At 39.9% G+C, this 18,521-nt stretch overlaps 2 protein-coding genes and 1 non-coding gene across 5 annotated transcripts; all 3 read right to left on the minus strand.

Annotated features, from left to right (window-relative positions):
• Window positions 1-3: 3 nt before the first annotated feature.
• On the minus strand, window positions 4-12,141 carry tmf1 (TATA element modulatory factor 1). Its single transcript, XM_059329930.1, has 17 exons — window positions 11,600-12,141; window positions 10,096-11,507; window positions 8,460-8,563; window positions 7,906-8,032; window positions 7,641-7,746; window positions 7,348-7,490; window positions 6,765-6,931; window positions 5,346-5,502; window positions 4,415-4,507; window positions 4,144-4,300; window positions 3,841-4,033; window positions 2,204-2,273; window positions 2,032-2,124; window positions 1,803-1,925; window positions 1,553-1,711; window positions 828-953; window positions 4-744 (listed from the first exon to the last, which is right to left on the minus strand). The coding sequence occupies exons 1-17, from the start codon at window positions 11,733-11,735 to the stop codon at window positions 604-606; spliced, it is 3,507 nt and encodes a 1,168-aa protein (XP_059185913.1). The 5' UTR covers window positions 11,736-12,141; the 3' UTR covers window positions 4-603.
• Window positions 2,594-2,666, minus strand: trnar-acg (transfer RNA arginine (anticodon ACG)). Its single transcript has one exon. It is a non-coding gene; the product is annotated as a tRNA-Arg (tRNA).
• A 1,398-nt stretch (window positions 12,142-13,539) lies between the features above and the next one.
• uba3 (ubiquitin-like modifier activating enzyme 3) lies at window positions 13,540-18,132 on the minus strand. 3 transcript variants are annotated; one of them, XM_059329182.1, is made up of 18 exons: window positions 18,098-18,132; window positions 17,936-17,974; window positions 17,175-17,295; window positions 16,999-17,079; window positions 16,812-16,894; window positions 16,605-16,685; window positions 16,371-16,414; window positions 16,219-16,283; window positions 15,930-16,085; window positions 15,697-15,799; window positions 15,436-15,549; window positions 15,158-15,211; window positions 14,937-14,973; window positions 14,752-14,833; window positions 14,557-14,657; window positions 14,351-14,414; window positions 14,188-14,242; window positions 13,540-14,085 (listed from the first exon to the last, which is right to left on the minus strand). In XM_059329182.1, exons 1-18 carry the CDS (start codon window positions 18,115-18,117, stop codon window positions 13,997-13,999), a joined length of 1,389 nt encoding a protein of 462 aa, XP_059185165.1. In that variant the 5' UTR covers window positions 18,118-18,132; the 3' UTR covers window positions 13,540-13,996. The 3 variants fall into 3 exon arrangements, with proteins under 3 accessions (XP_059185165.1, XP_059185166.1, XP_059185164.1); XM_059329183.1 differs by lacking the exon at window positions 17,936-17,974 and having other exon boundaries at window positions 18,098-18,117; XM_059329181.1 differs by lacking the exon at window positions 18,098-18,132 and having other exon boundaries at window positions 17,936-18,003.
• Window positions 18,133-18,521: the final 389 nt, after the last annotated feature.

An 18,521-nucleotide genomic window follows, 5' to 3' on the forward strand; every position in this document is an offset into this window, starting at 1 on the left:
CACCACCCAAATAAATGTTTATTCATTTACATATTTATAAAGTTTAGAATCCAATCTTTAGGATTTCTATCACAGACTACTCTCAGGTCTACACCACAATGTGTGATTTGTAAGGACTTAAGATCAATACATAGATTTCTCTGTACAATAACTTCTTATATTTCTTAAACCATTCTGGTAATGCATGAAGAAATACACAAGGATGAAACTTGATAGTGCAAAAACCCTTGACCATCTCCTACAGTTATAAACTGTCTATACAATACCATGTAAAAGGTTTAATCATGAAAAAGTATGCAGAAAGCAAAGTTTGTGCTAAGCCCCAAATATTTCAAATGGACATCAGAATCACCAACTGTGGCTATCCTTCATACTGATTCTGTAATATATTGTATGTTATGCATTACCCCAACAACCCACTTAAATACATAATATGTGATAATTAATTAAAATAAAATAATAGATAAAGAAAAGAAAAAAAGAGTTCGACACAGTGATTAAATTTTAATTCTCTGCCCTATCTGTTTCTGTGAATGCATATGTGGCTAAGATGGTCAACTGATTTGTTTGCGAGTGTCCCAGAAGCACCAAAAGTCCAGTAAATTATTTCTGGTTCTGCAGCAGTTCATCAATCTGAGTTTTGTACATGTTCTTCACATCTTCAAGGTCCAGTCTCAGCTCCTCTGCCTCTTCAGCCTTTTCTCCGTACATCTGCAGGATGGTGTTGTGCCTCTGCTCCAGATCCTGCAATGCACAGCCACACTAATTAGAAGAAACTCTGCACATTCAGCATTAGAGTATCTGCTCTTTGCTTATATGAGACTTACCTTGAGTTGAACTTTCAACTTGGGAATCTCCTTCACCATCTCCTCCATCTCATCATTTTGATTAGTAAGTCGGACCAGTTCTTCCGCCATCACAGAACGACTCCTCTCTAGACTGGAGATCTCCAGCTGCAATAGCAGGAGAAAAGAAAGACCGTAATAAAAATAGCTGGGTAAAAAGCTGCTTATTAATGCAGGACATGACTCATTACATTCGCCAAGGAGGTCATGTTTTCAGCCCAGTTTGCCAGATTGTCAACAGGGTTATGGAAAAAAACTAGTGGCCTGATTTTCATGAAACTTGGTGGAAGAATGTAGCATAGACCAAGGAAGAACCCAATGAAATTGGAGTGGATCATGGGGCGGATACAGAAATTATTTTTTACTTTTGTTGACATTGCGAGATAGGGCATTTGTGCCGCTTTTATGTGGTGTCAGAATCATCTGATAAAGAGCTCCGACTAGGAATTTAAAATTCATGTGAACGCTTCCACAACTAGGAACATTAAAACTGTGAGATAGGTCTGCACTCTCCGTGTGCCCTTTTGCTGTTGATTTGTATATGTGTATTTTTCCACATTTAAATACCTTTTATTTAATAGTAAGAAAACATTGTAGATTTGGACAACCTTCTGTCTGCAGACAGGTGGTGCTGACATATAGCAGAAACATCAAACTAATAAATAAAGTCTTAAGTAGCTTTATGTGGGTTGGTTCTGAATTGCTACCTGCAGTTGTGCGATCTCTCCTTCTCGGAGTTTGAGCTGAGACTGCAGGTTCTCCATGATGCTGGAGCCTCCAGACAGACGGGCAGCCTCGTACAGGTTGGTCCCACTCATCGACATCGACATGGTCATGGTACCCAGAGAGTGTTCTAAACAGTCATCCTGTGAAAAAATAAAACACAGCACAGGGCTGGTCAAGAATGTACAAACTAAATCTAAAATTCTGGATTTTAACATTTTTCCCTGTGTGTACCTGGGAAAGAATAGAGGTGTGTAGACCAGCATTGTCTACCCCACTGATGGAGCTGGAGCGGGACAGGGAGGGTGTGGAGGAGGCTGGGGCCTCTCCTACAGAGTAGGTCATGGCCTTCCGCTCCTGATAGTAATTAGAGAACAGAGTTAAAACATCTCGCTGTTTAAACTGACAAATTTTGATAAGATGAAACAGACTAAAGATTAATAATGTGAACATTTTCTGGAACCTTTTCCTTGAGTGCCTCTTGTGCTAAATAGCATTTCTTCTTCTCTTGCTCCACCTTCATCTTCTCCATCTCTAACTGATTGGCCAGCAGCAGCTGAAGGAAGAAGCAAAATTATGCACGAGGAAGCTGTTTCATGGATCAAAACAACAACTGTGAAGAGCATTAATAGTACCTTTTCTTTCTTGGCATCTTCTAGCAAGCGTATGTGTTCTCCTCGCAGATTTTCCAAATCCACATGCTCCCTGAATTGAGATAACAAGCAAGAAGTCACTACAAACTATCAGTATCAAACACTCAAAAACAGTGAAATAACAATGGTGTCAAATCTAATGACAGTCCCCTATTTATTTATCCAGTTAAGGAGTTACATAAAGCAGCCATGAACTGTATATGAAATGAGCTTAAATAGTCATATTTGCAGTCTGTCTCACAGCCGGGCAGGTAATGGACTATAGAGGCATTTTGTTATCGTATCAACATATATTTTCTTAATTCGTGTCACAAAATGCCTGTCCAATGCACCATACATAATTTACACCTATTAGTATGGGCTAAAAAGTTCCGAGCCAGCCAGGAGTCGAACCTAGAATCTTCTGATCCGTAGTCAGACGCGTTATCCATTGCGCCACTGGCCCAGTGACAGCAGTTACACTTCTCACAAAAGATAACCACAAAGGCCATGTGCACATGCATGAGTGCTTCTTTCAGGGGTGGGGGGTGGGGGATCCCCCTGGCCTCTGCTTCTCACACTGACTGACTCACAAATGGGTTAGTAGTCAAACAATAACACTGTAGGAAGCATTAGCATTACAAGGAGAGAAGTGACGGCATTCATTCAACACTTTCACAAGTTTTATCCTCCTCCAAAAACTATGCCAGTAGTTTTCAAACATATACACATGTATCTGTATAATAATCAAACAAAAGTTAGATAATTAGAGTGAAAATCTAACCAAGAGGACGTAATGAATGAATGTAGTATAAAACGCATGGTGTTTCTGGGAACAATGACACAAACAAAACCAATTTGAGTCAGCTATAGAACACTTATGTGTTTGATCCTTCCTTTTGTCCTGCATCACACTCTCCTGATATTCTAGTGGTAAGGACATAATTTAGTAGTAGCTCCTTATAGGAAAAAATGCTTTACCTTGCAGCCTGACAGCCATCTCTGACAGGGAACTGAAGCCATTATATCCATATATACTCTATTCAAAGCTTCCAGACTTGATTGACAAAAACAGTCATTTTATCTTGAAGAACACTGGAGTTGCTGGTTGACCACTGCCTTTATCGCTTATTTTGTTTGTGTTACAATGTGACTATGGTGAATCTGAAATAATTCTTTAAAACAACAAAGTCACACAATAACACAAAAAACGTACAGATGGAGGCAGTGGTAGACCCGTGTTCTACTTGATTAAATTACTGTTTTTGTCAATCAAGTCTGGTGGCTTTAAGGAGAGCATAGATAATGGCTTCAGTCCCCTGTTGGAAAAGGCCGTCTGATGTGAAGGTAAAGGTATATTCTAAATATAGCATAAAACTCTTGGTGGGCCTTTTTTTGCTGCGGCTGCCTTTCCACAGCAGAACATTGACCTCATACAACATCTCTTCAAAAAAATCAGAACTATCCCTTATAGAACTTGAAAGGCGTGTCACAGTTAACATTCTAAGTGAACCATGCATCAGCTGGGCATAAGGAAATGCATTAGGACAAGAGTACAAGTGGCCATGACTGGTTGATGGCTGGATGTACTTTACCGTTCAACCTTATTGGCTTGAATTTTATGTTCATTGATTTGTTACCTGCTGCTCTCATCCTCCAGTTTCTCTCTCTTGCACTTCTCGGCATCCAGCTGCGCCAGGAGGCGGGCCTTCTCCTGGCGAAACATGGAATTCTGGGACTCCAAAGAGGCCAGCTGGGTCTTAATAGACAGAAGCTCTTCAGTCGCTGATCGTTCCTTCTCTACAGCAACAGCCAGCTGTGCCTGAGCATCCGCTGTTGAAAAGGAAAGGAGCACAAAAAGATGTCAAGCTTTGAGCTCACTATATATAATACTGTATTTTGGTTTTTCGTTATACACACATAGTTAAACTCCTTCCTCTTACCCAGCCTATCAGAAATGTTCTTTTCCAGTTTTTCCCAGGATGCAGTCTGTCCACCCAGTGAGGCCTGTAAATTCTCAATCTGCCGCAGTAGAGGCCGTGTTGCAGAGGTAACACTCTGACTGAGTTCCTGGTTCCTGGTTTCTGCCTCCTGAAGCCTCTGTGGAAGATAAAAAGACAGCAATGGTGCACATTTAACAAATTATGTCCCAATCAAAATTCTGGTTATTTGTGCATCTTTGTATGACACCTTCAAACCAGCATATTATGTTACCTGCTGCAGCTCACTGATGTCCTCCCGCAGATAATCTTCTTTCCTCCCTTGCTGTTGCTCAGCCCTCTGCAGAGCCAGTCTCAGGTCAGCCACCTGTACACAACATTAAGAGAGTTGATAGAAATAGTCAGAGGTTCATGTCGATATAGCACTGACTCTTATGGGTTTATGCACACATATTGGTTGGTTTTATACATAAATGAAAGCAAGTCAGGCCAGTTTAAGTTTAACAGGACATTCTCTATCTGGCTTTAGCAGCACCTCCAGCAAAATTATCAAGAACATCACTACATCGTCCAGCCCTGGTTGTATCCCACAGATCATGTTTTTATTAATAAAACAGACTGTAAATAAGAAGGGTAAGTAGGCACTGTGATGTCAGCCATTGGTTTGTGGATTAAGGTTTTGAAACCTCAAGTTTAACCTTTTGGCTTTCAGAATCTTTTTTTTTGGAGCCAGAAGTTACCAAATTTGGACATAAGGTTGGAATTGACAATCGGCAATAGGCAATCTATCTATCTATGGACTGTTATCAGGTACAGGTGATCAAAATCTGGGTAAAGTGAAACAATCACACACAGGTCAACTATGTGTGCCTGTGTGAGCGAGTAATCTTGAATTTTACCTCGGGATAAATAAAGTATCTATCTATCAATCTATCTCTATCTATCTATCATAACAGGTCATTGTTTGAAATGGGCAGCACCCTTTCTGGACCATGAAGATCAACATCAGTTGTGAATAATAGCAGCATAACTGACCCCTATTTGAGGATTGAGGTTTATTAAGTCTAAACCAAAGCCTACTGTAGTGTATACTTTACATTAGGGCGTGCTGGGATTGGTTGGGATTGATTGGCTGACAGCAACACAGTAGGTATGAAGGGAATTTAATGCTTTACTTTACAAATGACAGCAAGAGCTTGTGTTACCTGATTGGCAAGAGCTTCCTGTTGTATCCTGGCCTCCTCCTGGGCCTTCTCCAAAGCCAAGCTCAGCTGCTCCTTGGCTTGTGTTTCCCTGCTAAGGGCTGCTTCTTCTGCCTCACTGGTTCTGCTGACGTGTGCCTTGTGAAGTTCAGCCAGCTCCCTGACAACAGAGATGTAGAAGTAGACCATTAACCTCACAATGCAATAACAGTGCTGTGTCTATTAAGGAACTGTGGTTGTTGTTCAGCTCTAGACTTTAGTACTCTGATCTTAAAAAAAAAACAATGGCGATGGGTGGTTATTGTTTTAATACATATGAATTTGTATGATTACTTTATGTACCTCTAAAACTGAAGGATTGTGTATAAAAATGTTTACAATTTCCATACTGTTCAATGCAAACACCCTCAAATTAAAGGTGAAATGCAACAATTTAACCTCAGTTTCACTGCATCATTTCAGATCCAATAAATTAACGTACCACACGATAAATGTGTCACTTTCCAAAATCTTAGTCTGTGCTGTATACTCTTATCAACCCAGCCATGAAATAACTTAATGAAATGTAACGTACAATACAACAGCTGGTTTCTGAGCTTATATTAACAATAGCCCCTTTCATAGTGCGGTCCCGCAAATGTCCCGCTATAGTGCCAGAAAGATCTGTGTCGGCCTTTCGCCTTAGGGCGTTCATAGTGATCCCGCGAAGGTGTGATATTCGTGCCCTTTCTTAGTGCAGTCTGGCGTCTCGGAACGAGGTGGGAGGATAGTGGGAGGAGATGATAGTCAGAGCAGCAGCAGTGCTGAGCAGCAGCACAGTGCTAATGGGCAACACAGTTAGCTCTGTAGCAGTACAGTGTGTATGTGCTGCAGCAGCATGTGTTCACTTAGCGACCTCCGTTTGTTTACGACAAGCACCGGACACCGTGCACAGTTAGCGATGCCGCTTTGTTTACTATCAGCGGCGGACACGACTTATACAGTTAGCATGTCGGTTTGTTTATAATAAGCAGGCACTGTGCACAGTTAGCAAAGTGTATTACGTTGATTCTGAGTCGGACTTCCTGTCTGGTGCGATCTGCTCTGTTGAGATTTACGAGGTTTAGCAGCAGCTAATGGAGAAAATAGAAATGCTATGGAATGCTTGTGCAGCGGAGTGGAGAGCCGCGGCTGGGACGTTGCTGAACGATGGAAGGTTTTAGACATCACGCGCAACGTCAAATATCTCGCTTTGCCCCGATGGCCCGTTCATACTGGTCCCGCTTCCGACAGTCCCACCAATTTTCCACCTCTGTGACTACCTCTGGAGGTGAAAAATTTTATAGTATTCATGGATGCGAGACGTTAGAGAGCCGTAAATGTCCCGGCATGAAAGGGGCTAATAACTCTCATCCAGTATGAGCAGGGGGTGTCAGTGTTTACTTGTAAGAGTTGTCCAGAGCAGCCTGAAGGCTCCGGTTCTTCTCCTGCAGCTCCTCAGCATCCATCTGCAGCCTGCTCAGCTCCTTCTCCTGCCGCTCCACCACAGCATTCAGCTTTTTGATGTTCTCCCTGTGCTGTTTCTCCACCTCCTCCTTCCCATCCAAAACCTAAAGACATAAAACATGCACAGAATTGAGGCCATGATTGTACAAAATAATAGATTTAATTGGATAACTAGATGTATTTATTATAGATAAATAATTTTAGTTATTTAAGCTAACAATACCTATCACTATAAGTTCATGAAATATAACTGAGGGACAATTGACAAATGCCCAGATCGCCCAACCTCAGAGTGCTTAAAAGGTACAGTCCTACCATCCAAGTCAAAAATACATATTTTCCCTTTTACCTGTAGTGCTATTTAAACTAGATTGCTTTGGTGAGTGTAACAGATATAGGCCATATCTCTCCAATATAATGGAGCCATATGGCACTTGGCTTGTGGTGCTCAAAACACCAAAAATGCTAAACAAAAATCTTAAAACTGAATCAACAATGGCTCTTTCCACTGACATCACACCTGCTGCAGTTGCCTGAGCTCCTCCTCCTGCTCCTTGATTTTCCTCTGCTGCTTGGCGATCCTTGTGTCGCTCTCCTTCTCCTTCACTCGCAGTTTCTTGATGATGTTACTGTGCTGCAGCTGCTGCTTAGACAACTTTTCACCTAAAAGTGTCAGAAATAAACAACCCTTCAACCAAGGTAGGTAAAGTTAAACACATACTGATACAATACTGACTATGTCCCACTACTTGAGCAACTTTTGGTAAGTTGGATATAAAGAAGTATAGTCTACACAAATTGTAGAAGTATTACCTTCTTCCAGCAGGCCTTTGATCTGCTCTTCCTTCTCTTTGATGATCTCCATTGTATCACTTGAGTTCAATCTTGTAGAAAGCTCTTCTCGCAAGCCCTTTATTTCCTGTAGCATACAATAATATCATCTTTGACACTTAGGATATGTTGGATTTTAACATCAAAGTATATAAATATGGGTTAATTGTTAAGATAATATACAGTCAGGGCTTTGTAGGTCTTTTAAAGGACAAGTAGAGCCTCAGATCACTAATGCGGGAATTACCTTCTTGGCTATGTCTCTTTCTTTGCAGGCCAGCTGAGCCTTCCTCTCTGCATCCGCTATGCGCTGGGTGAACTCATCCTTTAGGGACTGAACAGTGGAGCTCTCCTCCTTCAGGCTTATCACTTCACTGAAGGATGAACAGACTCATTAGTGTAAGAGCTCATTGTTAAAAATACATTTAGCCTCAAAGCCAAAATGGCTTTTAAAACTCTGCACACATTAGATTATTTTAAGCAGTTAAGAATCTGAGTGACTCAATAAAAAAAACATCACTTAAAAAATTACAGCAGTATTTCTATAGTATAGTTACAATAATGACATACATTTATATAAATAAAGACTGTGAAATACGTTATTGTAGAGTTTAACAAATTTGTTGCATTTGTTAGTTTCATAGAAACATAATACATAAACATAATACAGTGGTACTACGTTACTTTGTCTGACCTGGATATCAACGAGAACATTAATCAAAACAGCTTCCTTATCAAGATATTTAACAGAGCCCTTGTGCACTAGGTGTGTGTGTGTGTGTGTCTGTGTCATATACTCACTCTTTGAGATTGTCACACTGCTCCTCCAGCCCGGCCTTGTCTTTGCTGACTGCCAGCAGCTGAGACTCTCTCTTCTCAAGGCGACCAGACAGCTCATCGATGACCTGCAGCATGTTCAAAATATTTTATTGTGTTGACATGATTATTTATACTGAAAAGCCTAAAATTAAACAAACATGCTGATTCGGAAAGTAGTGTGGTATTGCCTAAATTTACTGTGAGAGTTTTACGCTTGCATAACAAATTCTAAAATAGTGTTAGACTGATTGAGATAATCAGCATTGTGCATACCCGCGCACATGAGGCTGATTATTTACTTATTATTGTATCTCACTGAAACAACATCAGGAAAAGAAAACTGTTAATTTGCATTTTATTTTTGTTTACAAATTTTGCTAATTCTGCTGATAAATTATTTTTCATTCATGAGCTTCTTTCATTTGTTTTTTACAAGTTTCGTATTTTGATTATGTGTGGATATTTATTTAGTTGGTAATTTTTTTATTTATAATAAGAGCCCTACAGACAGAGTACACATCTACTGACGCAAACAGAGACAACGCAGTTCAGCAATTTGTGTATCGTGTGTATCTGTAACATGACATCGTAATTACATATCAGCCATTGGTCACCATGCTCTTTAAAACATCCGCATCAGCCATTGAAATCCATATCAGTTGACCATTATTCTGGAACATATGGGAGAAATGCTGACATTTGACCAAATGTTTTTGAACAAAAATTTGGACAATATATAGGCAGATATTTTAAAATAGACCAGTATTCAATGGTCATTAACCACCATGGCAAAATTTGGATCAGTCAAAGTCTTGCTTTGGACAACACAATCAGAAGATTTCATAAGATGATATGTAAATTCTATTCTATTTTGCATGGTTAAAACACATTTGTTGTTACTTTTTAAATGGGCTCGATAGTATGGTTGCCTAGTTGCCAATTCTAAGCCTTTCATAAAATATAGAGACAGTGAACAGCAAAACGTGGACACAGAAATATTTTTTTTTTTAGTATTTGTTGTATTAGTGACACTTAAATGTTGCTGTTGCCAATCACAACACTGTACATGTGTTGGTATGTTTACTTGCGTGCCAGTCAGTTTTTAGAGACAATCGCAAATTATTATATTGAAAACTTCAAATAACCCTTCAACATCAAAAACAAATTTATTCAAATGACCAAGAATTCATTTTTCAGCTGACGTACAACTGCATCGCATCTTATTTGCACAATACATGAGGCAATATAAATGGCAACAATATTTTGAGCTTCGGCAGCCATAAGCTGCGTTTTATGATTACTGCAGAGTTAAAGTTATTTTTATATGAACTACTTATATATTACAAACATATATATTACTTTCAGGGCAGTTTAAGAATTTTGCATGTACTATATACACCACTAATCTCCAAAATAGTATCCCTAATATCTAATTATTAAGTAATGTGGCAAAGTTATGCAGTACATACTGGAGGGGAGGTGTTTTTGAAGTTGAACAATAAAATCCAGTGTATTAAACATCCATCCATGCAATTATACAGACTTTGTAACCATACATAAACATATGTACATAAGCTAGCAGCTGCCAGCTAATTAGGAATACAAAAGTAAAGGCTACCTTTTGAAGCTCCAAAATCTGAACTGTTGAGACACTTTTCATCTCTTCAGTGATTGGTGGAGTGATCCGTTCTTCCGCTATGGAGGCAGGGTCCGACAGTGTGATATTAGCCTCAGATTCCTGCTCTGTCAACTCTTCAGGCTGCTCACTATTAACAGGTGTTGCACTGCGTCCACTCTCCTCCATCTCATCCACCGACTGCTCCCTCATTGTATCAGTAAAGCCCTCTTCTTCCTCTTCCTCCTCCTCGTCCTCCTGCTCCTCCTCTTGCTCCTCTCCGACCTTCTCCACTGCTCCATCTTCCTGCTTCTGACATACAGCTGATGACACTGTTAAAGGAGGAGGGCCTGCGGTGACAGACGCTAATGTCCGACTGCCAGGGATCTCGTCATCCGAGTTAACCTCACTGACGCTACGGCTATCCAGTGACTGCACACTGAAGGAATCTATTCGCTCAAACGCGTCCGAGGAAGAGCCGCAGCTCTCTGTGAGTTTGGAATAATCTTCCAGACGGGGGAAATCTCCACAGGTGGAGGCAGTGAGAAGCTGGAAGGAGCCCTGCATCAGGTGAAGGCCAGCCTTGCCCTCCCCCGTTTCTTGTCTGGAGCTTGCCGAGCTCTCACTCAACACAGACTCGTGGTCAAGCACTTCAATGTCACTGGTGGTAGAGGTTCCTGAGGAGAAAGCACTGACCGGAGGAGAGGGGGTATCATTTTGACGGTCCTCCACCTTTGTGTCTTTATGCTCGATGAGTACTTCCTTTGACTGCGGGGAGGGCGAAGGATCAGAAGGTGTAGAGCTTTTAGGTTCAGAAGTGACAGCAGCAGGTTCAGGTGAGTCTATTGTATCCTGCTCAACTTGGTGATCTGATGGAGTCTGTGACTGCTCTGTTTTTGATTCTGCAGAAACTGGAGAGCCAAGATCTGTTTTTAAACTGCTCGTTTTACTGTCAGGGCTACAAGAAGGATCGCTGGAAGAAGCAGCAGGAGAAACTGGCTGCAGGAGGATAGTGTCTGCATAAGGTGCTGTTGGTGAGGACTCAAGCTCAACCAGCTGGTTTTCAGCAGCTGTCTGACTCTCATCACTGTCATCAGCATGTGATGACCTTTGAGTCTCCACTTCTAATTGTGCCACAGCCTCTTTGTTTTTCTTTTTCTTCTTCTCTTGAGGCCGCATTTGAGACTTAGTAGGGGGTACAGACACCACCTGGGTGTTGGAGACACCTTGCATGTCTCCGGTGGTCAGAAAGGCACTGAAAAAGTTTTCGGATTCATCCACAACTGTACGGGTTACAGGAGTAGTAATGGCCTCAGAGGAAGGAGGAGGAGTGGTGGTCTTTTCTTCAGGGGGTGCTTCCCACTGCGTCATTCCCCACCCTCCGCTTAGTGACAGCTTTCCAGGTATTGTAACATCTGGCAGAAAAGAAATTGCATCAGTTGTAGCAGTAATCCGGAATTTCCATATGGCAACATTAGCTTTTACCACCATATGTTAGGCTACTTACCATCATAGGGCATTACAACTGTGTCACCCCATTGGTCCTCTTCTTTGATGTCCAAAACTCGGTCGATTGACTTCTGGGCCGTTGTTAAAGCTTGTTTAGCGAAAGTGGACAGGTGAGATGCGTTGAACCAACTCATTTCGACTGTTAGCTAGCTAGCTATCACCAAGTTCAGAAATTTTTACTCGGATCTTTAAGGGAATTTGACATAAACGTAATTACACAAAGCACCGTCACTTTATCCGTCTCTGCTTTGTTGACAGCTAGCTTCCACTTAGCTAGTTAGCAAAGCTGTAAGTTAGCCAAAGCATAACGTTAGTGTACAGGAACATCAATCCCAGATACAGTTACAGCTCGCAAACTGACCAGTTGGCATTCAAAGTCGCAATAGAAATACAGGTATGTCTAATACCGTATCTCGAACTTTGCCACAGCTGTCAAAGCGAAAGCATTCCCATGCTTAATCCAAGCTTTTTTCGGCTCCTTTGCTCGGCCGTCATCGTTTGTTTTGGTCGCTCTCAACTTGTAGCTTGCTAGCATTAGCCTGCTCTCCACTTCCTGTTCCACGTAGCTTCATGACGTCATGATCCGGTCTGACTCCGCCTGAAACCCTCTGAATTATTCACCAAAAAAGATGTTCTTTGTTATTTTACTCATTGTTGAAAATATGTTGAATTTGTAACCAATTTCTTAATTCTCTCTTGTAAGTTCTTTATACACAAACGCAGATTTCTCAAAGCTAAGCCAAAGTTTAAGGTGTTTCTACTTGAATTCAACTATCTTCTTAAGTCTCTCAGAATTGTAAAAGACAAAAAAATGAACTATTTCGTCAATATTATGACAGTCTGATGAATGTATACTCTTAATAACTATATGATTTTTTTATATAATTATCGGTGAATGCACAGACTTTATGTACTTCGTACTCTCTGCGTGACCAATGTATGTACCTCTTTTTATTTTTTACTATTTCTCCTGATTAGTTCTTTGTTTCATGACATTTGTTTCTTGTAATCCTTTTTTTGTCCCACGTCATGATTGTAATGTTCCTTAATTGTCAATAAAGACAAAAGAAAATCCTCTGGATTATGATTATGGAAATTTCCTTGGAGCTGTATCATCTCCGTTCAAATTAAGAACTGTACATTATATAACAATAACGCCGTACGATATTAACCATAAATGTGAGTGCAATAATAAACTGTCAGAAATGTTGTACTTGTATATTCCACATTTGTAAGGCACGATTCATTCAAGTCCTATCACCTGATTGTTACTGATTTTTATTTATTTATGGTATTGTTTATGTTTAAGTACCTTATTATTCATGTTTAATGTATTTACTTTTCCATATTTTATATGATAATCTGCTTTTACACAGTAGAATCTTATTGTAAAACCTGCTGAATGTCTGTCTGTACACAATGTTCAATAGAGACAACAAAAAAATCTGAATGTCTAGTCTGCAGAACATAATCATCCAAAATCCACAAACATGCATTTTCAATTGTTAAAATACTTAACTTTCTAATTAAAGGATTAAGGATTTCTATATCATTGCAAGACTTTATTAGCTCTTTATATTTATGTTTGAACCTTTTTTTAGACAGGCAAAAGTAAATGCCCAGTCTATCTTGATACATGAAAACAAAGCCTTCATAAGGTCTCTCAATTCTATGAACTAAACTTCAAAAAATGATAATTCAAAATTACTTTATTTATCCCAGAGGCGAAATTCAGTTAGGCTGTTAGCTCTTGCCTCCCAAGCAGACTGCAGCATAAAACACTTGCCACCACAGACTGATAAAACATCTGCAGCATCTTACTACAGATGTGCAGAGATCTGAGCTTCCTTAAGAAAGAGTCAGCTCTGCCCCTTTTGTAGAGAGCGTTTAGGGACCAGCCTACTGGTGTAGGACCAGTTACATAATGAAAATAGAAACTTTCTAAGAAAACCATTTTATTCCAGTTCATACATCATTATAAGTGACTGTCACTTACCACCTTAATGGTTATTGCAACTAAAATACTGTTGGAATAAATAAATATTCAAAACCCGAACATGTACAGAATAATATTTACCAAAGGAACCCATTTTTTGTCTCTGTTTGCACTCTATAGGTTGTAGTGCAGATAACCCATTAATGCAGAAATTCTCAACATTTGCAGACAATATATCACCAAAAGATGATAAGGTATGAACAATGATTTTGGCTTTTCAGTGCAAAACATTAACTTAAGTCAATAAGTACATTAAAACAATGAAATCAGCAACACTCATATACGCTGTGACTGAATGCACTGTAAACTGTTCTAGCTTTTAGGCCCTTTCAAATATTCCACTTTTTGGCCCAGAAACAAGAATGACGTCAACTGGTTGTAGGAGTGCTTGAGTTCAACCTATGAGGTAAAGCAGAGTCTGAACAACATGGTCTGGGGTGTGGTGGCATCAGCTACAGCCAACTCTTGTCCGTCAGTCAGTCCCAGCTCTGGAAAAATGAGTTAATTACATAAATGAGTCAGCATATTCACAGTGTGTAGGCATTGCTACTGACAGGAAACATATTCAGTAAATAAATTAAGCTCCTCACCTTTCAGGGTTTTGGATAGATTTGGCCGCGTCCTCTGCTCGATTGAAGCAACAGACTGTGAAATAAAATAAAATACGAACTGAAAGTCAGCTCAAACCAAAACTTGCAGGATTTCTTGAATTCATCAGGACTCATGTAATAGAACACGAAACAGTTTTATTACCTGTAAATATAATGTTTTGTTCTTCCCTTCCACTGTTGCAGTTATAGCAGGTGATTTCATTTGTCTGAAAAAATGCATTATATATAATTGGACAATGTGTAATGGTAATAAAAATCACAACAAGCACATATAACCACAAGCAGAAGTTAAGTAGGGTGGAATAGTGCAGTAATTATTAATAAATCATGATAGGCAGCTAAACCTACAGGGAGGCACTCTCAGTCAGGTAGTCCAACAACTCCTGGAGTTTGGAAGATGGAGAAAACTGCAGTTCCAGAGGTATTTGGCTGCAAGCTGAACAGGTTTCCTGCATCACAAGTGAACATAAACATGTTTTTTACAAAAAGGCACCTTTATCACTGCAGCAAACAGGAGCTGGCAGATGAACTTCAGGGACAAACCTTCCGTTCTGCTTCAAAAGTGTAGGTGTATAGGCCATCAACGTCATTGAAGAGCATGTAGTTATTGAGAGGTATATAGGCACTGCAGATACAAAAGGTGATATTATGAGAAACAATGACAGGCATGTGTGGTATTTACAGATCCTCGCTTTGCATATTTGTGCAAGCGGAACCTGAAAACTCACCTTGATGCTATTTTGAAAACTTCGGTTGCACAAGCAGCTGGGTAAAAATAACAGAGAAAAAAAACAGTTATGTCCGGGTAGTCAGTTCTGTTTACAGAAAGTCAACACACTCAGCACTGTTTGGAAATGATTAACTCTTTTATGGCAGGTCATACAATCTTTCATCAGGTCCACATGTCTCTACTAACACACCTTCACATTTATTTAGTCTTGCTACTTACCAGCTATGACAGCATTTGTGGACGCTACAGCTGGGATTATCCTCTTGACAACACCTGCAAAATAAAAAGAAATAAAAAATATGCACATACATCTAATGATCAGAGTGAACATCAATAACACATTTGTTGCAATGTTTTACAATTTTTCTTGCACAAAAAGAAATAGTGTTTTAGAGACACGGTGCTGTGCTATATATACTTTGGCTCGTCTCCCGGCGGAGCAGGAGAAAAGTAGTAGTGTTCTTGTGTTGACAGACAGATGTGCTATGTGTGCTCACCCTGGGTAAGTCTGTATGTGACTCCTGTTATGTTGAATTCTGCTGCCCTCTCCAGGGATCTCTGGTACACCCACTGGATGTGCTCTGGGTCATCACCATCCAGGACCACACCCTCTAATCCACAAAGAAACACACACAAACAAGAACTTATTTTTAACGGTCTTGTAAGTCTTGTGGGCAGGTTTATTGAGCATCTTAATGATGAATCTAAGCATTACTAAGGACATTCAATAGAAAGTATGACTGCTATGTGATTCATACCTCCAAAGGGTTTCTCTTTGGGCCACAGCAGCATCCGGACATACTCAATGCAATGTTCTGGCAAACGAGGCATGGAGGCTATTGTACACATGGGGAAGTTGATCTATAAAGAGAGGTGAATTTTAGCTACAAAAAACTGACCAGGAACCATTTTTGAAAGATCACCATCTCATAGTTGTATACATACATACACAAAAAAAGAAAAAGAACAAAAAAGAAAAAAGCTATCTCACCTGAGGAGGGTAATACTCAAGGGTGCAGTCGATGCAGGCAGTCATGCCAGGGAGAATGACTCTGGCATTGCCTTTAAAGCCTTCAGTCCCACCATCAATCAGAGGAATTATGGAACTTGGGTCCAAAGCACCATCCTCATACACAAGCAAAGACAGCTGCACAGGGAGGGATTGCTTGTGATTACATAAAATATGTTTTTTACATTGCATAGCTTAAATTCAGAGAGTTGGCCAAAGCACAGATAAAAAAGGGCTGTGCCAAAGATTGTAGTGAAGAGGGATATCTTACCAGCATTCCATTCATCCACCTTCTGGCCACTATAGAGTCTAGTCCACAGACGATTATATGGAATTCTAGATGAAAAAACAAGTATTAATTATTGTCTCATAATAAAAAAAGTAAAATCAGTTGCAGTGATACGGGCTCTTAATGATACTTACGTCTGTAGAATGTTTCATCTAAGTCTTGAATTTTATTAAAATGTCTGCAGGAAGAATTTAGGAGAAATGTATGTTTGAACAAAATGTTCACTTGCCTTCACAACCTTAGAATTAAGTATGTGTCTATTCTACATTCTCATGATTTCTGACATTGAGATTAGCTTCTGGCAACATTTTACATACTTTAATCACATGGACTATCATGATTTAGGCATTTTAAACAGCAAAGGATACGGTACTACACAGCATCCAGGTATGCGGTTGTTGATGAAATCAGCGGCAACATCTGCCTTGGGTCGACCAACATCGTTTGGCCTAGTTACATTACACACATTAAAAGAACATTTGTTAGTACTTTAAACATTATTTGTACTGCATTTCATAATTTACATTGCATTATTTACAATGATACTAGTCCGAAATAGATATAATTACACTGACCTGAAGAGGAACTGTCGATTCAGGTTTGACACATCAATGGTGTCCATGTCCACAACATGAATGTTGCGAAAGCCTGATAGTGCCTGAGCCATAGCATGAACAAAAACAAACAACAAAGTGTTCGCCATTTATCAAGGCACATGTTATACATTCTTAATATTTTAAAATGTAATTATAGTGATCATACCAGGTCTTTCAGCAGCTCACATCCCAAACCACCAGCACCAATCACCAGGATTTTGCAGGTTTCTAACATAAACTGCAACGACTGTGGTGAGAGGTGGTACAGACATTATATATTAAAACACTACAAGGTGACAAAGGACAGAACAAATGACAAATATCAATGTCCCTGTAATTTACCTCTGTGCTGGGTTCAAAGTCAGGATGCGTGAAGGGGCCCGACCTTTCCAGAAACTTTTTGACATGATTCCACCGCCCATCCCACTCACAGGCACGTCCACTGCCTCCATCAACCACCATCCTGGAGACAACATGTACATTTAGGATGTATCCTCCTCAGTACTTAATGGTAGATGGCATGCATATCATTGTATGGTTTGATATTACACAAAAATTAAGTCTACTGAAAACATGCAACCAAAAACAAGACCTAAAGTCATACTGTGAATAACTGCCAGTTCACAGCAGATCATGCAATAATTTAACAGGTTCAAGAGACTATATGGGACTACATCATTAAAATGCACTTGTGTTTTTCTGTCTGTCCTATGTCAGCATCTACTCTAACATGTGTAACGTTTGGTAGTTTAACTACTCCATGAAAATACAGTAAGACTTCCTATTTTGACATGTGGGCGTTTCTGACCCTATGGCACTTTAAGCTAACTGTGAGGCTAGGTGAATAGCTAGCATGTCAACAGTAAAAGGGTAAAGACCTCTAACTTTGCATAGAGGTGAAAGATACCATCAATGTTCTACTGTATTGACGTGTTAGCGACTCACGAACAACTAGTCAGTATTTTCGTCCTTAGACTAGAGTCAATGTACTCTCTTTACAAGCACTATCAGCTTAGCTTCTCCAGCTAACGTTAGCTAACGTTAACCTTCCTCCTGTCTGGTAACCTCAAACCTTCCGCCAGTTCTACCAATTCATCACTAACTTCTCAGTCAGCTCCACTACTCTCCTTCTTTTCTTCTCCCTAAAAAGAGAGAATAAAAGAAGGTTCATTCATGCTGTGCTCTCGTAGGTTAATGAGATTTGAAAGCATCTTTCGGGCAGTTAATGACTGTGTTTCTTGCTTGTTTCTTCGGCAGCTACTTACGGCTCATCCGCGTCCGCCATGTTTGTCTACTTATATGCCTTCACATGCCGAAGGTAATCGTAGTAAATAGAAAGCCTCTTAGAAAATAACATAAAAATTGTCCCTACCACAAAGGAAGAATCTGATTAACTTTCAATTTAAGATCAAGACCTACTGTGTCGTGCAGCCATACCCTGGATAGGATATAAGTTAAATAGGCTAATTTAGCATAACATGTAGAGGTTTAGTTGAATTTCAATAATTCCGATTATCATGAAGGCAGCATCACCAACGGTCAACTACAGAGATGGTAAATTCGCCACAGATCCAACAGGCGGCAGCATTTACCCTTTATTTCTGGATTTCTGTAACTAACTGTATTTCTAGTGTATTCATACACAGTTGTCCAAATGTTGGCACTTTCTGATGCAAGATGGTTGTGTAG

Source organism: Centropristis striata, chromosome 3 (genome assembly GCF_030273125.1).
Source record: "Centropristis striata isolate RG_2023a ecotype Rhode Island chromosome 3, C.striata_1.0, whole genome shotgun sequence".
Taxonomy (NCBI): Eukaryota; Metazoa; Chordata; class Actinopteri; order Perciformes; family Serranidae; genus Centropristis; species Centropristis striata.

Coding starts and splice junctions, on each gene's coding strand:
- tmf1 (XM_059329930.1), bottom strand. CDS start 11,735: ATGAGTTGGTTCAACGCATCTCACCTGTCCACTTTCGCTAAACAAGCT. Junction 6,932..7,347: donor AGCTCAGGCAACTGCAGCAG/GTGTGATGTCAG, acceptor TTATGTCTTTAG/GTTTTGGATGGGAAGGAGGA. Junction 4,034..4,143: donor GAACATTTCTGATAGGCTGG/GTAAGAGGAAGG, acceptor CCTTTTCAACAG/CGGATGCTCAGGCACAGCTG.
- uba3 (XM_059329181.1), bottom strand. CDS start 18,003: ATGAACCTTCTTTTATTCTCTCTTTTTAGGGAGAAGAAAAGAAGGAGA. Junction 17,080..17,174: donor ACTTTGAACCCAGCACAGAG/GTAAATTACAGG, acceptor CTCTCACCACAG/TCGTTGCAGTTTATGTTAGA. Junction 14,243..14,350: donor ACAAAACATTATATTTACAG/GTAATAAAACTG, acceptor TTTATTTCACAG/TCTGTTGCTTCAATCGAGCA.